Raw genomic sequence first — 24,837 nt, forward strand, 5'->3', positions numbered from 1 at the left:
GAAAAATGCTACTAACTAGCTAAGAAAGACACAGAAAAAAGCTGTTTTTAATATCACATGACCCTGCCTGAGCTAACTGAATCGAGCTTAGTAATCAAGGGTGTGATAATTATTTTAATACAATCTATGATTAAGATGCAAACTTTGAAGTTTTATATAGCATTTTTACCCACTAATTAACTTCACTAATTGCAAAATTAATGAAGTTAATTAGTGGATAAGAGTGTCATAAAAAAACATCAAAGTCTAGATGTGCAGTGCTGCTGCAAGAGCAACAAAATGGCCGTAAAAAAAAGCCCACAGTAAAAGGAACGTGTGGGCTCAGCAGTTCATCTTCGAAAGACAAGTGTTCTCAGAAGTTTTACATGAATAAAAATATAGATATGTATATCCATTATGCATATGTGCTTGTAATTGCTTTAAACATAACCATGCAACTGTTTACACGGGTGATCTGCTTGCCCTGCTGGCACCACTGTGATTTCTAATCTAACCTAATCAAAAGCACCGAAGTCTAGATGTTACAAAAGGGGTGATAAAACGAATAATAAACCACTACGGCATGCATGTTAATTCCAGTCGTGTATTTTAACATACACTTATCAATCTGCTATAAACTGTGCTGGCCACGCAGGAGAAATTGGAGATATCCAGCAATTTTGACATGTAATCCTGTCAGCATGTGCTGTTGTTTCTCCAGTCCCTCCTGGTGTACAGGCACACAGTGGTGGCAGGAAAAGGAGGTGTTTAAAGCAATGGCGAGGGCTGCTGGCTAGCCTTTCACAGATGGATTTTTGCAATAAATCCTTTAAAATACAGCTTCTCCAGTAATCACTGGCTGAGGGACATAACACACATAAGGCCTAATCACTGCTGACACTGTGAGGGTCAAAGGATGGAGAGAAGAACCGATGCGGCTTAAGTACAAGCAGTGAAGTAGTAGCGGAGCATAGCTGTGAGGCAAAAAGGAAAGACAGGTTTAGGTTAAAGTATATCTTAGCACAAGCACATGAAGGTAGTGAAATCAAGCAGTGTGGCAAGAATAACAAGCATCCTTTGGTAAGCAAGACGGTTTGAACAAAGGACCTGGTTTCAGCAGGGAACAAAAGAAAAAGAAACAGATGGGGCAGGAAAAGGAGTTAAACACTTCTGATAGGTTTACAGAAGCTTCAAAGTTCACGGATTACATTTACCATCAAGTGTGCTCTTGTCCACATCTGCCAACTCGTAAATATTGAATTTAATTGATGGTAACACAACCCAGGCATTGTCAAACATCCTCCCCTTTAATCCGCAAAGCAATTCACCTGATCCATTTCCCACTCGCTGTCCCTCAGTTCAGTCTCCTCCCTTTTGAACAGACCCCAAACCAAGACCATGGGCTTCAGCACACAGAAGAGCAGGTGATTTGGACAGAATGAAAAGATTTACAAGAAGGTGTTAACACAGAAATTACAACTGGTACAGGGAATACAGAGGGTGAGAGCCCCAGGGCATATGCAAGATGCAACGGAATTCTGTCGCTAATGATGCCAGAACAGATAAACACTCCTGAAAAACCAAGGTGCACAAGTACAGAAATGCTACCTGACAGAGAAAATTCTGCTGCTGGCATATTGGAAAATAAATGCCAAAATCTGGCACAAGCCAGCATATCAGTCATCACAGCATACAGAATCCTAAACGTTATTTTAACCAAAATCAGAGACACTGAAACAGAGGGGTCAAAGGCCAGTGAGTTACAGACATTCAGAAAGACTGAGGGTAAATACAATCATCACTGGAAATCTGAGGAACAGAGCTGTGCCAAGGAAACACAGAACTACAGATCTGCTCTTCTCAAATATTTATTTGGGGTTCCAATTACTGATCTCTCATGCTATTTCCTTCAGCAGAGACCTGAAACAGTTTGAGCAGCTCTAGCAAAATAGAGGCAGAAAGAGAGTGTTGGGAGTTAGCTAGAGAGAACAAGCGAGGGAGAGCACGCAATCACAGGATAAGAGAAAAAGCTCAACCAGCCAGAGCATTCAATGCAGCAATTTAATTGTGGGCTCACCACCATGAAAGAGAGAGAGACAGATAACCACCAGCCTGCATTACAGGCTTTGATTCAGCAGTGTGCCACAATGCGAGGAAAAGCAGCGGCGCTCTGTGAGCATTCTTCAAAAGCCAGTGACGGATGCACACAGAAAATTCCCAACATCCAACGTATCTCCAGAATATTAACACTAATTACATTTCCATAGCAGCTGAATCTAAACAGAGCACACAAGGTAATTTGGTTAGTTTTAGAACAGTAAGAAAACACTAAAGACGGAATGTTTTATGATATCCATTAAAGGCCTGTGTCAGTATGCTTTATACTTTGTTAAAAAATATCTATAAGAATCAAGAAATCCCTCTGAAGAACAGCTGGCCCTTTTCTCAGACTGAGTACCAAAGTAAAACTGTTATCCTTTCACTTTGCACGGTAATTAAAATGGACTGTACGGCACTGAGCCAAGCTGAACACGAACACTTCCCTGCAGTGGCTCAAGCCACGGGGGTTATAAAAAATATCGTCAGTACTAGCAACAGAGGTCAGGAGGTAAAAATACACACACATACACCCCCCAAATTTTCCATGTTAAAGTAATAACAATCAGGTTTTAAGGTTTACCTTCTCTGGGGATAGCTAAGTGGATTCCCTTTTCATGTGACAGGTCCTAACAACTTTCTCCAGGGATTTACGTTCCCTATCTAATTCTTCACTTTGACCGGAAGGATATAACCTGGCACTAATTAGCCTTTTTTGTTGCTGTAAAACCACAGAGATCATGTCTGAAGGCAGTCTCATGGGACATTCCATTTAGCTGCTTTCAGCAGACATTCAGATCAGACACTTTGCCCCAGTGCCCCACATTTTTAGTTTTGGGTACATCTAACACAGGTTATATCCATTACAAAGGCATCAATTTGAGTTTTCACATTTCCGTTCCTTTCCAATGTATCTATATATATATAAATTCTTCAGAGGAAAATGTTCATTTTTTTTCTTTCTGCATGTCTCAAAAGTTGCTTTGCTGCAGAGATGACCTAAGAGATGACAAGAAAACAACGCAAATGATTGTTTTTACTGAATACTTCAAGGGTACCACTAATGATCTTTCTCCACACTTTCTAATTGTTCCATCTTTTCCCCTTATTTTTAATCTTATTTTTTCCTGACTTGATCAGTAGGAAAGTGATAGGAAAAGTTATAGAGGGTAACAAGATTATAAAAAGCACCCTAAATTTCAATAGAAACATTATGTTTACTTGCACGTTGCTTCAATCAGCAGCAAAGCACTCGTGTTTATCTCAGGTATTAAATCAGAGACTGGCAATTTGCTCACTCATCTCTTCCTGTGTCAGATCTTGTGTTGCTTTTGAAGACCAAATATACTTCAGCCTTTTCTAGTATCCTACATGACTGAGGAAACCAGAGTCACTGCTACTCCTCCATGAAAACAGAATTCATTATCCAACCAGTGCAGGTGAATAAAACATGATTGGGTGCTATTAAATATTTGCAAATTACAGCTCATGGCGATTCTGAAGAAAAACGTTTTCTCAAACATCTAAAAAAATATTTTCCAGAAAGAAATCTTTGAGCACTACCGTTCTCCTCCCTGCCCACATAACATCCAAGCCCAGTATCTTTGCCTCACTTCATTTATACTCACCTACTTGTGTTCCCAAGACCCTTGTTCAGGAAATTATCCTATTTCCTATTCAGGAAAGCGCTCGAGCAGTTGCCAGATTTGAGGCACACACTTTGATTTCAGAGAAGTTACAAGGCAGATAAAGAAATGAGAAAATGTACATATGTGCTGAACTTTGGATGCCTACTGTGTGCTACCCTGAATCAAGACCTCAGCTGGTTGCAAAAATAATTGTGCCCAAACTTATTTTTCAAATCAAGGATTGTGGTAAGTGGAATGGATAGAACAGTGGTAGGAACACAGATCCTGCAGTCAGCCTTAAAGCAGTTACATCAGTATATAATAGCGCATTATATGTACAACACCTATTTTGAAGACTGAGAAAATAAAACATACAGTCCTTCTGCCAGATTTTTAGATGCATTACAGCTCCTGAACATCCTAGAGCTTTGCCAGGAGAAGCAGCAGTAGCTTTTATTTTTCTGCTCCTTTCATTATTTATATTAGACAGGTCATGCTGTTAATTTTTTAAACGTTAAAAGCACAATCAAATACTAACTTCAGGCTAGCTGGAAATGTTTTGATGTCAGGAATGAGCAGCCAATACATTTTTAATTCAGGTTAGAGGAGAGGAAACGCAAAAATCTCCCTCTTGTACTCCCCATACACTCTGCCAAGTAGTTAAGTGTGATAACTGGCATGCACACACATGACCTTCTGTTCAATTCAAATGAGTTATCTCAGATAATTTGTGAAGACTGTTCTGTCTCATTTAAGTCCTTCATAGTATGATCCATCTTCCCCTTTGCTTTTGTTACGGGAAGGCTACAGTAATCCCCCTAAAACGGCATTCTAGCAAACACTCCTAAATTATGTAATTCACTAGGTTCAACTCTACTGTTACAATCATTTTCAAGGAAGATAAGTATAATACATTATCATTACAGCTATACAATCCTGAGTTGAATTTTCCTTGGCTGAATTCCTAACATTTTAATGCTGAAACTGATCTGTTTTAAAAACATCATGTGAAAGGTTTTTTAAATACCATACATGCTCAAGATTTTTATTTTAAATGGTTTAGAAATGAGCTGGTAGAAATAGGGGGGGAAAAAAAAAAGTCTTACGTTCTTTAATCTAGCATTAAGTACATTTTAAAGAACAAGCGGCATGTTTCCAAACAAACTATTGCAGTGTACAAATTACCCAGCAGGGATGGAGACAACAATACCTATGGTGTGGGTTTAGATCTGCGAAGAAGTTGACATTTCATCAAGGTTGTCTAGGAAACCATTTTTAAAATTTATTTAGAAAACAAAATGAAAGATGTTTATTTCCGTTTGGGATGCTTATAGAAAAGCTGGCTAGTAACAAGTTTATTAAAATGACAAGTTCAAGGTACTTTCCTTGTTGACTGTAAATAACCACCCTGTGAGCCAATTAAGAACATGGAGATCAAAGGCCCAAGCAATGCTATAAAACGAGTCACAGTATTAAGAGAAATCTTCCTCAAGCTACCCACAATATGGGAAATTTCCTCTACCCACCATTCACTCTCCTAATGGACCAGCACAGATAAGCCTTTTTCAGTTTGCTGTGGAGTAGGTAAAAAACTTACACCTACATGTTACTGGACACCTAAGCAAGTGGCTTGATTTTATGCATGGTCAGGGACTGTTTTAGCTGTTAAGACTGATCCAGATGAGACTCGAAGCAGCTAGATGGCGAGGAGGCAAGAAAAAGAGTTGGGGAGGTGTATTAGGATTTTGCCTCTGATTTGCAAAATGGGTTTCTCAGTTGGGAAGTGTTATTAGATCCCAGATTGCAGCAGTTTGTCAGTGCATTTGTTCTCCTTAGTAGCTGCCAAGACCGTGACTTTTCGAGGCAGAAGTCAGCATTGCTAGCAACCTGTCTCCCAGTGCAAGACTTGACTATTATTATGATCTCTGCACACATCAGATTCAAATTTGACATCAATGTAGGGCACGCTTGTCCTGATGAGTGAGTGGGGTCTTTTCACCGTGTGCGCAGAGAGCTGCCAGCAAGTCTCTCACTAGAATTTAAGAGGCTGAATTGTAAGTCACACCACTGTTACTGACTGACATCTGGGCTGCCTGAGCAAGAGTGTACTCTGCTTCCTTGCAACACCACCTTGCTTATTCCTAGACACAGTTACATCCTACCCTAGGTCAGAGAAAATCTTGAATTTTCATTAGTGCTTCCTGTAATTAGGGGACAGATGCTGAAAGCACTGAGTCCATTCCCCTCAATTTCCACATTACTGGGTGGAAGCAAGGGAAGGGCTTTTAGCATTGTTGTGGCCAGTGAGATCGTCAGACTGCGCGTTGCGCGCAGACTTTAGTTCTGACAGTACATGTAAATTTCCATTTAAAGACACCTAGAGCACCAGATGGAGCCCTTACAGTGAGAAAGTGTAACAAGCTCTTTCACAGCAGGCATAATTGTATCCAGAGCTCCAGCCCGCAGATGGAAATCCTTCTTCTCTGCCTACACCATCTCCCCACAGGGCACTTTCACTACCGCCAAAAATCACATTCCCATACCCACCTGTGGGGCTGCTCCCCCTGCAACCAAGCCAGAAGACGCGGGGGAGCGCCTTGGAGCCCCTCAGCACCCCACGTTAGCTGCGGGTCTCGGTGGTGTGTTGCACAGCATGGTACACGACTGCTGAGCGGGTCGGTTAGGGGCAGGGGACGTGGCAGGCGTGTTCCCTGTGCTGTCGCTCTCCCGGCAGTGCAAGGGGGTTCCTCAGGCTCTGCCACATCTACAGCCCCCAGCACTACAGACGGATCTGCTCCACATGAAAACAGCAATGTGATCAAACCCCGAGGAAGGATGAGAGCTCAGCCAAAGCTTCTCCTCTGAAAAAACATACAGAGACTAGGTACTCGGCTGAAACAGGTATTAGCCCTGAAGGACTGAGCTGGCAAACTTAACCCACAAGAGCTACCACCAGAAAGCATCACCTATACATTTGCCCTGAATGGGACTCAAATGCACTGAGAGATTGAAAAGGAGGATCAAAAATTGTGTTTATATTTGGGAAATACAGGTTCAGTAGTCTGCTCTTTTATCTGATTGCGTGAAGTTAATTAAGCCTCTTCATGTCTCAGTTCACTATCTATAGGATAGGGATATATCTAGATAGATTATATATCTATAAGATATATAATTTCAGAAGCCTAGAGAGCCTTTCTTTTCTTTATAGGGTTGGTGAGAGGATTAATGTGTTGAAGATTTGGAGGTACTTCAGTATTATGGGGATGGATCCATTAAATACCTTAGACTGGAATGGACAAATAAGGGTGGAAAAAAAAAAATGTTCCTTGAACCAGCAAAAACACAACAACAGCAATCCATATACTATAACAGAGTGGCTATGCTCCAGCAACTAATATGTCTACAAATAGTAATTTTAGCCTATTCTTAATTTGCATAAATCCATATCACACAGACAGATGAAATGTAAAAGAGGAAACACTTCTGCATTGTTTATAAGCCTGCCATCAGCTGAACTCAGAGAGGCTAAAACCTCTACATCTGAGATGTAACTAAGTACCACCGAACAACATTTCAGAAATTGTTTTTTTATTATTATTGTTGTTGGTTTTGTTTGTTGTTGTTGTTGTAGTTTGTTTGTTTTCTGAATTACCCATGGGTAACAGAATTAACCAGGAAATCTGCTATCTGCAGGCTTGTCTTTGAAATGATTTTTCTCAAATTAAACTTATGCATTTGAAATGTGAACAAAGCCAAACCTGCAGCTGCCTAATAAACTCAGATCTGTACTTCAAAATGCATAAGGCCATCTCAAAGACAGCCAGATGTCAGATGAACCTCTCTGATTTTGCAGAGCCAGTCTTCCCATCATTACTTGTTTTACTATAGCCTACTAAGTATGCAGTCATACCCTGCTTTCTGCTACACAGTGTTTGCAATTACAGCACTCCATAAATATAAAAAACAAACAAACAAACAGGGTGTGTGCTTATCTGATTAAAATCCAATGTAAATTATATGCAAAATAGGTGCAGCCCACTGGCTCATGGCAACATGCCAATAAAGACCTTCTGTGCTGAAGGCTTGTGCATCACTGATTTAGGGCATCATCTCTCTGTTATTCTTATTCTGTTTCATTATTTTACACTTTCCTATGCTCTATTTTTAATATCCTTTCCCAACTCTGCTCTTATTTCTATCTGGATGCTGGCACTCCATTTTCTTACTGTCTGATGCCAGTCTATGAAAAAAATCTTGCACCGTAACGCGTAATCACTTTGTAATTTGGGTGAGTCCAAATCCATTCTCAACCTATGTAGTACACCACTCATCTCCCTTCTTCTTGCTCCTGTAATCATTCACAACTATTGTTACTCCAATGCAAATTCTTTCCAGAAGCACTTTCCTGCTTCCAGGTCTCAGCTTCCCAAAACTCGTGCTTTCTCCTGGTAAAGCACAGCTTGGGGCCATTCTTACAGGTCTGTGAGCAAAGCAGATTAGCCTAAAGAGCTAACTCTCTGTAACCAAGTACAGGGGAAAGTGCATTTCACATGAAATCAGAAAACTACCCAAGCTTGATTAAAAAGCACCCAGGCAATGCCGTAGAACATTCATGAGTTATTTCTTCTGAATTCTCGCATAATTTAGATGACTCAAAACTGGATTTCCCAAATGCTGTGCAGAGATGATTATGGGATATATTTGTTTTGATTGGGCTTTAAGTCTCTATTTTTCAGAGATTTCTCACTTTTCCTTCATTCAGGGTTGAAATTTGCTATGAGAATTTCTTTAGCCCCCTGCAGAACTCTTAAGGGTATTCCCTAAAGAGAGAGACAAAAAGAATTGGGGATTCATCATGCACAAGCTGATATTTACAGTAACACCACTCCCAGTACCTGCCTGCTGGAAATAGCTTGATATTTCTTCACTTTCTTTTAATATTTGTAGGATTAATAACAAATTCAGGCCCTGATCCCACAATATTTAACATCTGGGCAAAACACTCCTTGCTGACGTCCACAGGGCTCTGGTTTGGCACAACAAACACACTGCAAGTTACAAAAAAAACCCTCAGCAATGGCAGCAGTAAAAGGCAATTTCTTCCTTATCTCTTTTTGTGCTGCCCTTCTTTTGTTGCTGTGAAGAGGCTTGGAACAATATGGCAACCATAACAAAAGGGAATAAAGAAAACACTCATGGATGATTGTTCAAAGTGGGTCCATAAATGCCAAGATTACCTTGCTACTACAGCATTTGGTTTTAGGACAACTTGAAGCTGCACGAAGGCAGGCAACAAAAAATACCTGCATATGACAGCTTTGGTGCTCCAAACCCTTGGGGTGCCTCAAATACCACCAGGCGCACACACTGCAGCAGAGGCAAGAAAGACCTTTGTTTGCCTTCATACAGCTGTAGAAAACTGCATTTTCTCCTCTCATCATAGTGGCGTCTTCACCCCTGTGAACTCTATTTGCCACTTTCCAGTTGACCTGCACAATACTTGGAGGTTGATTGTTACAAGAAAAGTGTAGCTGCAATAACAAATATGAAGCATCTCTCCTGCTAAGTGGTAAGACCTTCCAGATCATACATTAACTTCCTCCATGACCAGCCACGGCAACCATATTTCACAACGCATTAAATGCATTAAGGGGCCCATGCAAACAATGCAAAGGCACAAAGCTCAGAGCCAGAGACAGCTAGAATGAACTTGCACCTCTTCCAGGGCCGAAACGGCCTTTTCAGCAAAGATATCCTAAAGTAACTCTATTCTTCTCCCTCTATTTTCTGCCATCACTCATGAAAGACTTGAAAAGAAAGGACAGCTGACAAAAAAAGAAATGGCAAAACCGTGAGTCAGACAGAGGTAAAAAGGTTAGACTCTGGGAGCCAGAAACCGCAAGGATAGACCTCTTAGACACGTATTTTTAAATGCTTCCTTTCGCTCTCTTTCCTCTCTTCCAGAAAGACTAAATGCAAAATGAAATCATCTTACAGAAGGACAGCCGCTTCCCCCCTGTGCTCAATCATTCCAGTCACACTATGTTGTCCAGTAACCTGCATTGATAATTCCTCATGAATAAAATGCCAACATTATCATCCTCAGCTATGTTGTTGACATGCTTTTGCTATTTCACTAAAAATACCATTAATTTTCTGGCTTCACAACAGCTGAGCTACTCTCCATTTGAATATACAAAAGAGTATTTTGTTTAAACCAAATTAAAAGCGTTCCAGTAAATGACTTCAATTTTGCTGGCTATACTACTTCAGTGTATACTGCTCTATTTAATCCCCTCTTTTCCCAACTCTACCCCCTTCTACCTCCCCCTCCTTTTCTTTCTTTCCTTTTTTTTTTTTCCCCATCCCTTTTTATACTTAATCCTTTCATGCCAGGAACTGGATTTGCCCAGCAAGACATCCACAGTCAGAAAGCGCTTGAAAAATGTGGTGCCAAAGAGTTAAGGCAATGGTGAAATTGCCTCCGCTCTGTTTTTATTCACCTGTGTTTGCCAAAACATATTTAGCAGGGAGGAAAGGAAGCAAAAGGGGAGGGGGGAGCACACAAACACTGAACACACCTTCCATTTCCCATCCTGATTAAGTGTCGACATTCCCCATTTAAGTCAGAATGAAAACCACCATTACTGCCAAGCCCTCCTGGCATCTCAACACTTTATTTGTTCCCATTTGTATCTAATGCTTTTGTCAACAGTTCAACAAAAGTCAAAGCAAACAACCCACTACAAACACTGGGGGTAACAGCAACAAGCATGAATCCTTCACAATTATCCAGCCCAGCTGCTCAGTGCCTGTCCAGGCTGCTTTCATTTACAACAGTGTCAACAAAAGGCTGAAACCCAATAACTAGGTGGGTCAATACTACCACTGTAAACCCTCCAGAGAAGGAAATGCTGTTCTCCTGCTTTACTGCTTCAGCAAACATGCAGAATAATTCAGTTAGATAGACAAGTGCTTGCCTAATCATTTGTTGTCTGAATTATTCAAGGCTTTCCCCGTAAACTACTAAATGATGGCTCTTCAAATATTTCCCAGGAACTACCAGATGTCCGAAAGGAGCAAATGAAACATTAGGCAAATTCTGACACAGCAGAGGACAATGGTAACCTATGATCCTGAAAAGCGTAGTGTTCAGAGGATTAATGACTTCCTACGCATTGTTTCTGGTGTTACTGTATAGAAAGCAAACAAGTTTTTAAAATACAAGTGTTAGGCACACATCGGTCTATTAGTTGCCTGATCTTAATCCAGCATAATCAAGGCTGCTGCCTACAATTTTTCTTCCTCTTTTCAAGTGTAAGTTGTAAAAGAGCCCTCTCCAGAGAATATCTAAGACGTGAATAAAAATAAGCACAGCAGTTAGTAAGGTGGACGCAGGCAACGTGCGTTTATTCCCACATCTCTCTCCACTGCTCATTTGATCTCTTACTAATCACCCACCTTAGTGTTTCTTTCTCCTCGGTTGTCAGGCGAATGTTCACGCGCTTTTCTCCAGAGGTTTCCTGAGGGTTCATATTTACGCTTTCAAAAAGCAGCGTAAACCAGTGCTACAAGGCAGCACGTTTAAGTGGTATTTCATTTTTTACCTCATTTGTCTCTTCAGTGCAGGCAACAGCCACCTTCAGAACATACGTTTCCTTCGTTTTGTTGGCTTTGGCCATAACCACATAACTGCATTAAAATATTGTTTTTAAACTTTAAGAAAATGTTAGTTAACAAGTATTGGTGCTTGTTTTGATTTAATCTTACGTTTGGCACCAATAAGCCTGGATAATAGCAACCGCTTCATCTAAGACCAGTTTACGTATACATCACAGAGTAGTGTTGGACGGATACATATTTTGAGCCAGAACACAGTATCAAATACATTTACAAATATTTTATTTTTGACATCCACAGTAGCAGTCGTGCATGCTGAATATCTAGTATTCCAAAGAGAATCCCTGGCAGTTTTAAGACTTAGCAAAACAGCACGAGAAATTCTGTCTGTATGTCAAATTAAAGCACATATTTTTGTTTTTATAATTAAAATCTGTAACATATTTTGTTTGTAAAACAGTTTTAGAGTGATTGCACTGTAACAATCTCTGGAGTTCTGTGTTGTCAACATAAAAACCTTCTTCAGTCAAAAAAAATTTCATCCCATTCCTGTCCAAAACAATTATGAAACGTTTGTCTACTACGTAGATGCGGCTATGTCACTTTGTGATTGCCGCAGCTGTTTGTAGGCATTCCAGCCCTACTCCACTTGGTGGGCAACTTCAGTTACATTTACTACTATAAATCAAACTAGCACTATTTGCAACACTAGGTTTGTTTATCAGTAGTCCTAACAGCAGCACCTTCATTGGTTCAGTTGATTAGCAATATTTGTAAAATGGTTTAGGGTCCACGGGGACCAAAGGCACAGTGGAGAGGTACTACAGCACAAAAAACACTTGGCATCAAACGAGTTTCAACTTGCACAGACAAACTGGAGAAAAGACTGCACCGTCTGGTGCTAGATACTCTCAAGAGAACCAGGGAGAGAGAGAGGGAGAGACAACATTACACCAAATTTCCCCCCCTTCCTATCCTACGGAGCAGGAAGAAGGGCCCAAAAATGGCACTTCCAGCCTGTGCCATGGCTGGCGGCAACGCAGCTACCAGAAAACCTTCATGAAGCACACAAGAGTCCCACAGAAGAAGGTCTGCTAAGTGCTTAATTGCTTTCAAATACCCCGCGGTGTGATATAAAGCTTTCAGGCTGCCTAGGTGGTGAGCATACAGTGCTTTTTACAAAGGCACCAAACTGACCCTGGACAGGCTGTCTTTATGCTGAAAGCAGGGTGCCTTTCCTACTCTAACACCAATTATGCATACTGACAGGGCACCTTACATCAAGGGAATAGCAGGAAAAGGGTTTCTCTCTCCCCACAAGGTTTACTGGTAATTGATTTTAAAGGGCTTATTTTTACATTATTCAGACGTTTTTCAGAATTCCTCTCACATATTATTTTTTTTTTTCAGTACGGGACAGCAAAGCTCGCTACAAAATGTTTGCAGGTGAAAGAATTGAAAGGAACTCCTTCTCAAAGCAGGGGAGGAAAAACGTAACACTTGTTTCCTGCAGGGTCACAATAAATTTCGGTTTGGCATTTTTCAAAGCAGCCCCGAAACAGAGGTGCGACAGACCTGTGGCATCAACAAAAACCGAGTTCGGCAAACATCAGGGAGAACCAAGGCACTCAAAGGCACGATTATAATTACTTCAAGCCAATTACAGTGCTTTCCTCACGCCCGGCGCTGCAACACCGCAAGGGGAGGCTGCGTGTTGCTGAGGTCAGCGCTGGCTTTCTAACTCCAGCAGTGACCTCCGCATCGCCTGGCCGCTCGTTACCGAAGCAAAAGGAGCGAAGGGCCCGGCAGCCCGCCGGGCTCGGCCACAACCCGTGCCCACAACCGCTCGGACCCGCGGGGCGGCCCGGAGCACGCCGGAGGACGGGCGGAGCGCTCGCCCCGCGGATCAGGGGAGGAAGGCGGCGTGCCCAAACCCTTCCCTTCCCCGCTTCCAGGCGATGGGGAAACCTCCCCCTGCCGCCCCTCGAGAGGCTGGGGCACGGGGTGCAAACACAGCAAGCCGCGGCGCTCCCTGCGGAAAGCCCGCTCCTCGGAGAGGGGCGAGCCGAGCACATCGGCCGGCTGGGGCAGCGTTGTGCTCCCAGCACTTCATTAAGTGCCTGCCGCCCCCTGCCAGCGCCGAGCTTGTTTCCAGTCCCCCCCCCGGCTCGGGCCGGGTGTTTTCCCAGCGAAGCCGTGGGACGGCGGGGCCAGCAGCGAGCCAACAGCGCCCCGACGGCACCGCGGGGACGGAGCGGGGCGGCCCCGGGCCCCCGGCGCCGAGGGAGGAACAAGCTGGAAAAAAAAAAAAAAAAAAGAAAAGAAAAAAAAGGAAAAAGGTTAATTCAGAGATGTGCATGCGTTTCACACACAGGGTGCCCCGCGGTCTGTTGCCAGGGCGACGGGAGACCACCGGCGGGCGCCGCATTGGCTTTTATCAAGTGCGCCCCGGGACGCGGAGACGGGGAAGGGCCGGGGGAGGGAGGGCAGGGAGCGATCCCCGCTTGCAGCCTGCAAAGCCTCAGCCCCCAAAAACCCTAGGCTGCAAAGCCCCATCCCGCACAAAGCCCGTCCCCGGTGCCCCCCGGCCGGGAGCCGTCCCGCGGGCCGCAGCAGCGTGCCAGCAGCCGCTTCGGCGGCGGGACCGAGGGAGGGGAAAAGAAAGAAGGGGGAAAAAAAAAAAAAAAAAAAAAAAGGGGGGGGGGGGGCGCACCGGCTTCCCAGGCACGGTGCGGGAAACCTCGGCGTCTCGTTTTTGGATCCCCCCCTCGCAAGGGAACTCTGCAAACCCGCCCGAAGGAGCCGCTGCCGCGCCGCGTCCCCCGCCCCTTCCCCGTCCTCCCCTCGCTCCGGTCGCGGCTGTCACGACTCTCGCGGCACCGGCAGCAGCAGCAGCAGCGCACCGGGCGTTAATCCAGCCGGAGAGCAAAGCGAGGAGGCGAGGGCGGCGGAGGGGATCCGTGGCCGAAGCGGCTTACATTCAGGTTCGCGGGAGAAAGAGCACGCAGAGACAATCATTTCCTGGGAAAAGCTAAAGCCTAATGAGAATTTACTCTGCCGCCTGTATTCAGACAACCAACCCTTTTGTGGCTAGGGCTTCCTGAGTGACAGAAACCCAGGGCCCCTTAATAGGATTTCCATATTATTTCCAACACCTGCCTAGAAGTTATTTGTTTACATTGAAGGAGGCAAGATTCTCAAATCAGACATCTGCTTCTGGTTCAGGCATATCTTAGGAAACTATCTAGAAAGAAGCTTTGTTGCTATGGAGACATTTTTATTTTCTTCCTTTAGTTGGCTGAAAAAAACATTAGCATTTCCAATTTTTTGTTCTTCAAAAGGCCAAATGTCGCTCAAGAAAACACAGAACTTTTCAAATCGTCATGCAGAATAGGCTAATCGAGCTTTAGATGTTTAATTAATTATTCGACTCAATTAGAAGTGTACCGGAGAGAGGCGGGAGGCCCGGTGTAACTTTCCTGCAAATTCTCCTCAATGGCTGATTCCCGCTGGCCAGCGTAATTGCTCAGAAACACATCTAAAACTTTGCAATTCATGATGCACTCGACAATCTTTCACAACAACTTAGGAATCAGTCAGACCACTCATTTCCTCCAGCTTCTTCTAAAATCAGCCTCAGAAACCGAAAACACTCTGACTGGGAATTTACTTCTTTCCCAGCGCGGGGGAAGAGACAGCAAGAGCCGTGTAACACCAGCATTAACCTGCTACCGGCACTCAGTGTCTTCAGGCAGGGGACGGAAAGTTGCAGTGCGTTTCGCCCATGTTGCTGACTCCACAAGGTAATCTCTTCTCCTCTTCTCCCTCTAGTAGATAATTAGAATGCCCAATGAATCCACTGATACGCATTAAAATAAGGGATGTCTCAAATACCTTGGCTGTAAAGGTCTTAATAACAACTCAAAATTAAAATAGGTGATTAGCGCTCAATGCAGAGAGAAAACCTGTCACAGTGCTGGCATAAACGCATAAAGCAGCCACCTAGTTTGTGTCCCGCTTCAGTAAAAGTTGATGAATATTATCTATCTTCTCCTATCCCTTAGGCTAACACCTCTTTAACTGAACCTGCAAACACGTGCTTCATTCCAGACACGTTCACCCTGAGCAAACTGGTGTAAACATGAATGCCAGCACTCGGGGTATGATTTTAATTGCGCATTTACATTACAACGAGGACTTCAAAAAAAAGATAATAAATAAATCCATCTCCTCCCTCTGCTTCTTTCCTCCTAGCTATTACACTGTCAAAGACTTTGCGCTGGAGAAGACCTTTCCACCCACCTCCTCACCCCAGCAAACTTCCTCTTCCTACTCTACAATGTGAAGTCATAATCTTGTATTATCAACATCACAGTCTGTTGCCATGGAAATAATTAGACATGACTGCTCAGGTTAGAAATTACAGCCCATGTAAGTGTTTGCCTCCTGGGTGAAGAGAGCATCTGGAGAGAGAACATTTGAGTTACCCTAAATCACCAAGTGGCAAAATAAAGTTTGATAGTGAGAAGCGCTGTAGGAGCTCATCCAAATGTGGGCACACCACTGAGTAAGAGTCACCCTGCCGTAACAGGCACGAGCAAAGAGGCCAGCATAGTTTATACACAGAAGAAGGAAAAAAGCCATTGGGTAAAGGAAGTGAAGCCACAGACATGGCAGAATCAACTAATTCTTTGATAGCAGGGTACATGCTGTTACTTTCATATGAATGCTCTTCACTAAATTAAAATTCCCAGACGACCTCATTAAAAAGGCAAATGATGTGACACTGAATGAAAGAAATGTAAAATTCAGTTAAAAAAAAAGAGATACCTGAGGTTCAGTTTTGTGTTTTAAAATCTGTTAAAAACCACAGACTTGAATGACATGCTACAAGTCTAGCTATGAAAAGGTTATTAAGAAAAAAAAAAAAAAGGGCAATGCCAAAAAATCAGCTCCATAAGATAGACCAAGACAACAAACAGGACCCTGCTAATTAATATTTGTTCTGCTTCAGCAGACAGTTACTGGACGAGACTGCAACAAACAAGCATGTCTCACCCAATCACATCATTAATCCATTCACGTTCACCACCTGAGGACCAGCTATGCCCTACAGATATTTATTCATCTGTTCCACATACAAACAATTACAACACATTTTCTGGAATTAGGGCACCTGTTACATTCAGCACAGCTTACATGCCCAGAGGCAGATATCAATTAATACTGAACAAATTATTGTATTGCGAGCCAACAGAAGTTACTCATTATATTTTGATAATGCTACCCTCAAAACACCCACGAAGATCAAAACACAACTCTTGTGGAGCAAAGTTTAGTTCAAACATGTTCAGCTCAAAAATTACCACTTCATCATTACAGAAAGCAAAATACACGCAACGCCTTGTTTCCGTACAGAGAAAGGCGCACGCAGAAGCCACGACACGAATGCGAAACATGTTTTGATTTTTACAAGCCTGTGAAGAGCTTTTCAGCTGAGTGGTATTGAAGTGGCAAAATGAAATGATCAGGAAATAAATTCTCTAACTTTCTTTAGGCATGTAACAGATAACTATGTTTCTTTGGCTCGTTAAATACAAACTGAATGCAATGGTGTTTGGCAGGAGACTCATATCACTGGAGGAAGTCTCACTTAAAAGAAACTTGACAATTAAGATGAAGTCTACTGTAGTGAATCACGTCAGTTTGTGGTGTTCCTCTACCAGTGGAAGAACAAAGTCCGAGCAATGCAATTACATTTGGTAATATCCAGAATTCTGATCGTATATCTTGGTCTTTTTTATTTTAAACTACCTTGTTCTTTTCAGAAGCATTACAAGTATCAAATAACAGCTGCAGGAGTAAGCAGCTTACTCTTACTTACATACTAAGTGAACAGAGGTCTAAACACTTAATAGCGGCTAACAGCTCGAGAAGCTAAATTGAGACAGGCTCAGGTTTTAGCAAGCACTGGAGCACCTGCCACCAGAAATGTAAATGGAACACGAGACTCACACCAACGAGTCCCCTTTCTCTGTATTTGCCACACGTATAATTATTAGCCTTCCCACAGATTAAGGCAAAAGTAATCTTACTGCTAAACCCACTTGAATTTGCCCTGACAGACTTCTCCTAGTTCACTAACATGTTGGACAGAAATGCATCTCCAATCTGCGTTTGATTTGTTATTTCAGAAGCTAAAATTATCCTTTCATGTAAACCCCCCCCCTTTTTTTTTTCTTTTCCAGAGGGATCTCAAATAGGCTATTTTATTCCAGCCACAAGATAGCAGCTTTTAATTATTGACTTATTGTGACTGAGATGAACTCACAGAAATGAACAGTTCCCACCATGTTGGCATATCGTACTACAGGTATGGCCTAGCCCCAAATAATTTACAATTCAAATAAAAAAAAAAAAAAAGGAAAAATACACCACATGGGTATAAAGAACAGAAATGGATTAACTACAGACAGGGAAAAAAGTTGCAAGAGTTTAGTCCCATATACAGGACAGTGATTTTGAAGACTTTGAAATTCTTGAATATGTTGGTAAGGGACATCACTGGCTGTGACAGACCCAAAGCTTGGCGAGCGGCTGGGGGCTCCTTTAGTCCAGGTGTCTCAGCCAACGCCATGGGAAGAGACTGCTACCACTTGATTACTGTCTGCCATATGACACCTTCACACACAAAATGCTTCCTAAGCTTCTTCAGAAGGTAATTTTTACAGAAGGGGCTTTGTTATGGACCAGAGAAACTTTTGTCAAATTTGTCCCAGAGACAGTGGGTGAGGAGCAGGCCAGGAAGAATGACATGCCTCCTGAATCAGCAGTCCTTACGAGAGGTGGAAAAATCCTTGTGGGGTGCAAACAGAAAGCAAGGGCACACTGCAGCACCGCAGAATCATATTTTATTTATTTACTAGTTAGCCAAAAAAAAAAAAATTATTCTTACTGCATTGCAAAGAGAAAACATCAGACCTTCTCAGAAAAGCTATATGTTTAACTGTGCGGCTGCTTGTTTGTCTTTGAGTCTAAACACATATTATTCTGTCATATCCCTTAAGCCACCACTACACTGTCAGCACAGCCCCTTGCTGCCCTTCCCTCCCCTCTCCTCTGCCTTGAAGAGCAGACCCATGACCCGGTTTACTGCATCTCGAGCTCTTCCCCACTTCAAACTTTGCAGAGGATTCGGAGGACTGAATCTGATATGAAATCAAAGAGTTCCCAAAGCCATCCTCCTCCACCGAACTTGATGTGCAGATGGTGATCTATTATTTAGGAATAGCTCCTAGACAATCTCATGTTATCTGGAAGGTCCCTCCTCATTTTCAGCAGTGAACTGCTTGCTCCAGGGAGGTGCTGGGAAGGATGCAAGGCTGGGCTCTCTTATCAGGCAGAAAGTGTCATGTTTAGAAGAGTGATACAAACTGAAATGGGACTGTGTCTGAAAAGAAACAGCCTTTTGATGCCAGCCTGCCTTACTCCATGGCTGCAGCCTCAGATCTTGGCTTCAGTGCTCACCAGTGACATGAACAACTTGCCTGCCACAGCCTCCAAAGAACCCGTAAAATCTCACATGCCAAAGGTGTTACCAGCCCAGCCCTTCTCTTCCTCACCCACACGCTGCTCATTCCTCTCTGTGCGGAGGAACAGAGAGCAGCAGTTCCAGCTGCTCCAGCACAGCATTTTCCCTGGGCAGAACTACGGGGAGGGTCACGGTGAGCATAACTGGAAACAAGTTTCATGAACAAAACTGCCTGCCAAATCAAAGACACGGGAAGTGGTAGCATGAAATGGCGAGGGGAAATGGGACACTTCAGTCAAGCTCCTCTATACCGATGGGCAGGGTACCTTCATTATCTGAATCGTACACTAAAGCGTAAATTTACACTTTACGAGCTATTCTAAAATCTGCCCTGCTTAATAATCTGTATCAGCAAGAAAACACTTTAAAGTGTCTCTCACAATTAAACCCAGGCACAACCTTGTATAAATCAAAATTTTGCTACCATATCAAAACGTTACACTGGGGCTGTATAACGTTGCCCATATCCTCATTACATGCTACACTAATTACTACCAGCAGATTCAGAATTTTCTGCACATTAGAGGCTTTTAGAGGAGCTATAAAAAATTTCAGGCACCATTAATTTAAATTTGTATTGAAATTTCCTTTTGACAGATGGCCAAAAATTACTTATTATTTAGAGTACCAGAGCTGCCTGTTTGCACATTAGAAGAGGAAAGGGAAAAATTAAAAGCAAGAAGGAAATTTATGTCACGTTCATTACCTGTTAAATGTTAAGGAGCATTATCCTGCATGAATAAATTATTTCATACAAGCACACAGACTCCAGCTGCTGGCAACTGGCACGTTCTGGCTGACAAAAAACATCTCAAGTCACACAGCAGACGATCATAAAAAGCCTCTCTTAACCAGGAGCCACTTAAGGGAGGACAGATCGATAGAACAAGCGACTAACTGCTACTCTGGGCATCACTGAAAACATTTAAGGAAATTAGCAAACTATTTCACCTTGCAAGGCTGGCAGCAAGCCCCATAATGCTGACACACAAGCCAACTCACAACCTGAACACTGTACAAGACAAACATCTACTTATCATTTCAAAATAAATTGCTACAAAGTAGTGACACCCTCCTCTCAGTGTCAGAAGCTGTATGAGTAACAGTGCATTTGAATCATTCTAAGTAATTTCAGATGAACTAAACAAAATCAGTCTTTTTAGTATAAACACACCCGCAATACTCGTACCAGCATAAATACCCCAACATCCCACTGACATCATGGAAAGAGGACTAATAAATCTATTTAAAACAGTAATTGGCATACCCTATATGCTAGCAGTTCTCTTTATTCACCTTCATGAGTGAAAGGCTTGTGGTCTCAACTATACAGGTATGCAAGCCTGCTAAAGAAAATGAGCATTTTTATATTCTCCGATATATATAGATATCTGCCCTACTTGCACTTGTTTGTTTGGATGTGGAGAAAAAAGAAGAACAGCTAAAACTATTTGCTCAGAGTGAACAGCGGGTGTTCTGCCGAAATCATCATTAATCTGTGCCTGGTTTCACTGCACAAAGCAATAATCCCAGTTTCTAGCCCTCGTGACAAAGAAGCTAAAGTGAAATCCAATGCGCTGTTGTCCTGTGTCGGTGGATAGACAGCTTCAGTGCCTTTGCTGCTCACAGTAAAAACTGACAGTTCCTGTCAGCTCCTGGTTGTTATGCAGAACCACGTGAGTAACAGTAAAACTGACAACAACCAGCTCAATTTCATTCTGCTGGGACAGAGCAAAGTTGCCAATGGCAGAATAGATACGTGGGGAAGGGCACGGGACATGTCCCCACTGGGAACTGCTGGAGAAGCAAAGGCATGCCCCCTCACACGGCAGCCCCTGGTGGGACAGGTCTGTGGTGGGGCAAAGCCTGTGCCTGGCACTGTGCTTCTCCTGACTCTGTCCAGGGCACATGAGCAAAACAATCGTAGCACATCCTGAGCTGAAGGGACCTTAGTTGAGTCCAACTCCTAACTCCACACAGGACCACCCAAAAACCAGACCATGTGTCTGAGAGCATTGTCCAAACGCTTCTTGAGCTCTGTCAGGCTCGGTGCCATGGCCACTGCCCTGGGGAGCCTGTCCCAGTGCCCGACCCCCCTCTGGGTGCAGAACCTTTCCCTAGCACCCAGCCTGACCCTCCCCTGTCCCAGCTCCATGCCGTTCCCTCGGGTCCTGTCGCTGTCCCCAGAGAGCAGAGCTCAGTGCCTGCCCCTCCTTCTGGTCTATCAAGATCTTTCTGCAAGGCCTCTCTACTTTTAAGGGAGTCCACAGCTCCTCCTAATTTAGTATCATCTGCAAACTTGCTTAGTATGCATTTTACTTCTGCATCCAGATCATTTAAAAAACACTGAAGAGAGCTGGCTCCAAAATGCAGCCCTGAGGACACCCTACTGGCCAGTTCCTGGCAATCTCATCAAACGCTCCTAAAACTTGTGCTGTGAACACCTCTTCTGCTGTTTGGCCACCCCCAAGAATGAATCACACATTTCTTAAAAAAGCACCGCTGAAAACTTGACAAATTGTTTGCAAGTGTTCAGTAAGTCAGGTGCACACATCTTGCCCTTTGTACGACAAGCACCCTTTTCATTTCACACTCACCATCATCTAAACCCACTAAATCTTACGCTTCTGAAGATTGTGCAAGCTGTTCAAGCTCTACTCTAACTGCATCCAGCTACCCAGGGCTATGCAGGTAACTGCGCAACCAGCGACAACTGCTTCTGCCATGAGTTGGTAAATGGCCAGTGCCAGTGAGGAGAGCAGGCTGATCCAGGAGAGGGCAGAGCCAAGATGCACCTTTCCATTTGCAGCATTAAAACTCCAGCATCCTCTGTGAGACTGTGATGGTTATCAAGTACAGATGAGCACACAGGAATATATGCTGAATTGCTGCAGTATGCATCACTGAATGCTCAAAATTACATGAGCTGCAAGATATGTATTACGGCTGTTTATAAACACTATCATTCACAGGATGGCGCACGTATGTACACCACAGAGTCATTAAGAGCGTGAAAACTGACTTCTGGGAGAGGAATATAGGATTCTTAGTGAGTGCTGCCTTCTGCAGCTCCTTTCACTACAGTTAGCCAACAGCTGCTGAAACCACAGCAGGTGGGAACCCGTTTCTTCCCTGAAAGTGACACAGCTTTCCATAACTTCAATGCAAATGGTATTATGCGGATATATCAGAATTACAGTTTTACAGCCTCCGAAGACTTAAAACCACCGGCTAATTCTTTCTATCTCCGAAGTTTACACAGAGACTCAGGACAGTCCTCTTTACCATATCCGAGAACAGTCCCAACACTGAGAGTTGGCCAAGGGGCAGAGATCTGATCACCAGCCTCGCTGGATGGTACATCACTGGCAATCCTAGCTGCACTATGACCAGCCACTGTCTTAGTGTGATACACAGCCTATTCAGGACTCTGATAATCAGCATGAAGGTCACACCCTGGTTTCAATCAGTGACTTCTTCCACCACTCCAGACCACATGTCAGAAAAATGCAGCGTGCAGCTCTTTTGAGCCTATCCTTCCACCTGCAAAATGGAGTCCTACCTTAATGGAGTCTCTGTCTGCGTGCAGAGCAGCCCCACACACATGGAGGAGAGGAGGCAGCAGCAGGGGATGAGGAGGTGGGGGGAAAGAGAGAGAAAGAGAAAAGTACTAGTTAGTTTACATAAAATTACACACTTATCATTCTCAGAAGAAAGAATCTTGATATCTGTTAAATAATAAATCGCACAGATGTTAACTTTTCTGTACAGTTAATTATTAATACCCTACAGCCAGATTTATAAAACCAGAACTCCACCTTTTGAACACACTTTCTGGCTACTACAAGGTAATAAATACTAAAGCAATTAGCTAGTGAAAATTACTTGTGAATATTGTTGTTGTTTTTGTTGTTTGTATGTTTTTCAAAACATATGGAGAGTTAAAAGAAAGAAGGAATAAGAAACAAATGAAGCCATGTACGCATCTGGCAGTGCCTACCTCTTTGGTGATCGTTATCATGGTGCTTCTTTTCATCTTTGATCGGGAGGTGGGACTGCCCCCCCAGTGCGCTGGACAGTGCCAGAAGGCCAGCACTGCTGCCAATGGGTGGGATGGTTGGAGGCTGCAAGCCTGAGGGGTGCGGAGTGAGCGGCACGGGCAGACCATGTCCGTGTGACAAATGCTGGGCCTGGAGTTGTTGCTGCTGTGAAAAATGAAACACAGATATTGAATGTGTTCAGGGAGAGGGGGGTTGTCTGACTGATCCTGTACATCAAACCTAACTGATCAGATCAACCAATACATCCGATCAACCCACGTATTAACTCTCACAAACACCTTGGCATTTTAAAAATGTCTGTATGTTTGGACACAACACAATCTGTAAACTTCAGGCTGAATTAACAAAAAATAATTATAAAAAAAAAAGATTTTTTTCAGTTTTAGTGAATTTTTTATTCCTCTGACAGAGCTGCTACATTTTATTCTTGCTAGCAGAAACACACAACGTACAAGTCTAATCAAAACATATGTAACTATAAAAGCAGTTATATAATGCAAAAAAAAAAAAAAAGCTGAAAATTGAGAAAATTAGTGTTAAACAGTTCTCCCAGCGCTACTGCACAGCATGCAGTGAGAGTTAATTTGAAAGAGAAAACCTGAATTAACAATCCAGAAAAGGAAACTGGTTGCAGCCACCGTTTTAAGCCCTTTAAGTGTCCTCAGCGGTACTTGAGCAAATTACTAAAGAAAATCTAATGTAGCAAGGCTTGGGTCCTCCTGTAGGCTTGCTCAATAATGCTGAAATAATTGGGCACTCTGTGCACGTTTAGTGATGCTCGAATGAAAAGCTAGAGGCCTGCCCTTGTACTCTTCTCTAGCTGCTGACTCTGTGTTGTGACAGGTTTATTTGAGTGGGACTGTGATGCATGCACCAGTAACTGCGCTGACAAGAGTTTAAAGTCATTTTTACCAGTACACTGGCAACACATAGAGAAAGCCCTTGAGAGGTTCGAATTGGAGTGCTTGACCTCAACTAGGGCTGCATCAAGCTCTGTGCTATGCTAACCATTGTGGGTAGATAGTTTGTTTGTTGCTACTGAATGGGAAGGCATGAAAAAAAAAAGTTATGTTAAATATATCCCAAGAGAGATCTGTTTAGGTCCATGACTTGCCCACTAACTGTCCAACTAATTCCTGTTCATACAGAAACTAGATTAGCTTTGAAATTTTCTCTTAGTTTCCAAGCAGTCACTTCTCAGGACTCATGGTAAATCAAATCAGAAGTCCTCTAGGATTGCTCTCTTCCCTGCACGTCTTCATAAAGGACTTTGGAAGAGGAAGAAATAAAAACTTAACTCACTTTGCATAAAAACATTCCATTTTAAATTCCTAATTGCGGAGATTCAAGTTCTGCTTTTATTTGTTTTTCATTTGAATCTAAATTCAGTTCCCACCTCACAGCCTAGCTCTCTAATCAATCGAGAGGCAATAATGCTGTTCACTTGATTTTTCCCTCCCCTCCCTAGCATGAAATCTTTACATATGGGTGAGCAGAAAGTAAAAGAATGCAAGTCATGTATACAGCACGCCACATAACTCATGCAGCACCCTGCACGCACACATCCCTCCACACTTTCCTGCGAAGGTAGAGATCTTTCTCCTACTTTTCAAAACACAATCCAGGCGGTGGAATCTGAGTGACAGTAGCACGTACACGGCATCTGACTCAGCCCAGTGCCAGGGACAGAAGATGAATGACCCAAAAGGAAGGGGAAAAATAACACAAATATAAAAAATAGGACAAAAAAAGACACAAAAAGAAAGAAAACCAGAAACAAGATTCTTGCAGGTGGGAAAGAAAAATCAATCCTCTCCCTACTTGCAAACCCATGTCACTCTAGTTAAGTGTCCTTTTTTGT

At 43.0% G+C, this 24,837-nt stretch overlaps 1 protein-coding gene and 1 long non-coding RNA gene across 3 annotated transcripts in view; one reads left to right on the forward strand and one right to left on the reverse strand.

The window, feature by feature from the left end:
• The window catches only part of LOC106045448 (TLE family member 4, transcriptional corepressor), a 97,521-nt gene that overhangs the window by 20,632 nt on the left and 52,052 nt on the right, over positions 1–24,837 (reverse strand). Inside the window, exons 7-8 of one of the 2 annotated variants that reach the window (XM_066987729.1) lie at positions 22,916–23,117; positions 22,478–22,494 (exon numbers count right to left, since the gene is read on the reverse strand). In XM_066987729.1, coding sequence (XP_066843830.1) covers positions 22,478–22,494; positions 22,916–23,117 — 219 coding nt within the window. Of the gene's footprint in view, positions 1–22,477; positions 22,495–22,915; positions 23,121–24,837 lie in introns of both variants that reach the window. The other variant, XM_066987728.1, reaches the window with a different exon arrangement.
• On the forward strand, positions 14,030–16,231 carry LOC106045449 (uncharacterized). Its single transcript, XR_010827457.1, has 4 exons — positions 14,030–14,308; positions 15,006–15,127; positions 15,389–15,484; positions 15,579–16,231. It is a non-coding gene; the product is annotated as an uncharacterized lncRNA (long non-coding RNA).

This window comes from Anser cygnoides, chromosome Z (assembly GCF_040182565.1).
Source record: "Anser cygnoides isolate HZ-2024a breed goose chromosome Z, Taihu_goose_T2T_genome, whole genome shotgun sequence".
Classification (NCBI taxonomy): domain Eukaryota; kingdom Metazoa; phylum Chordata; class Aves; order Anseriformes; family Anatidae; genus Anser; species Anser cygnoides.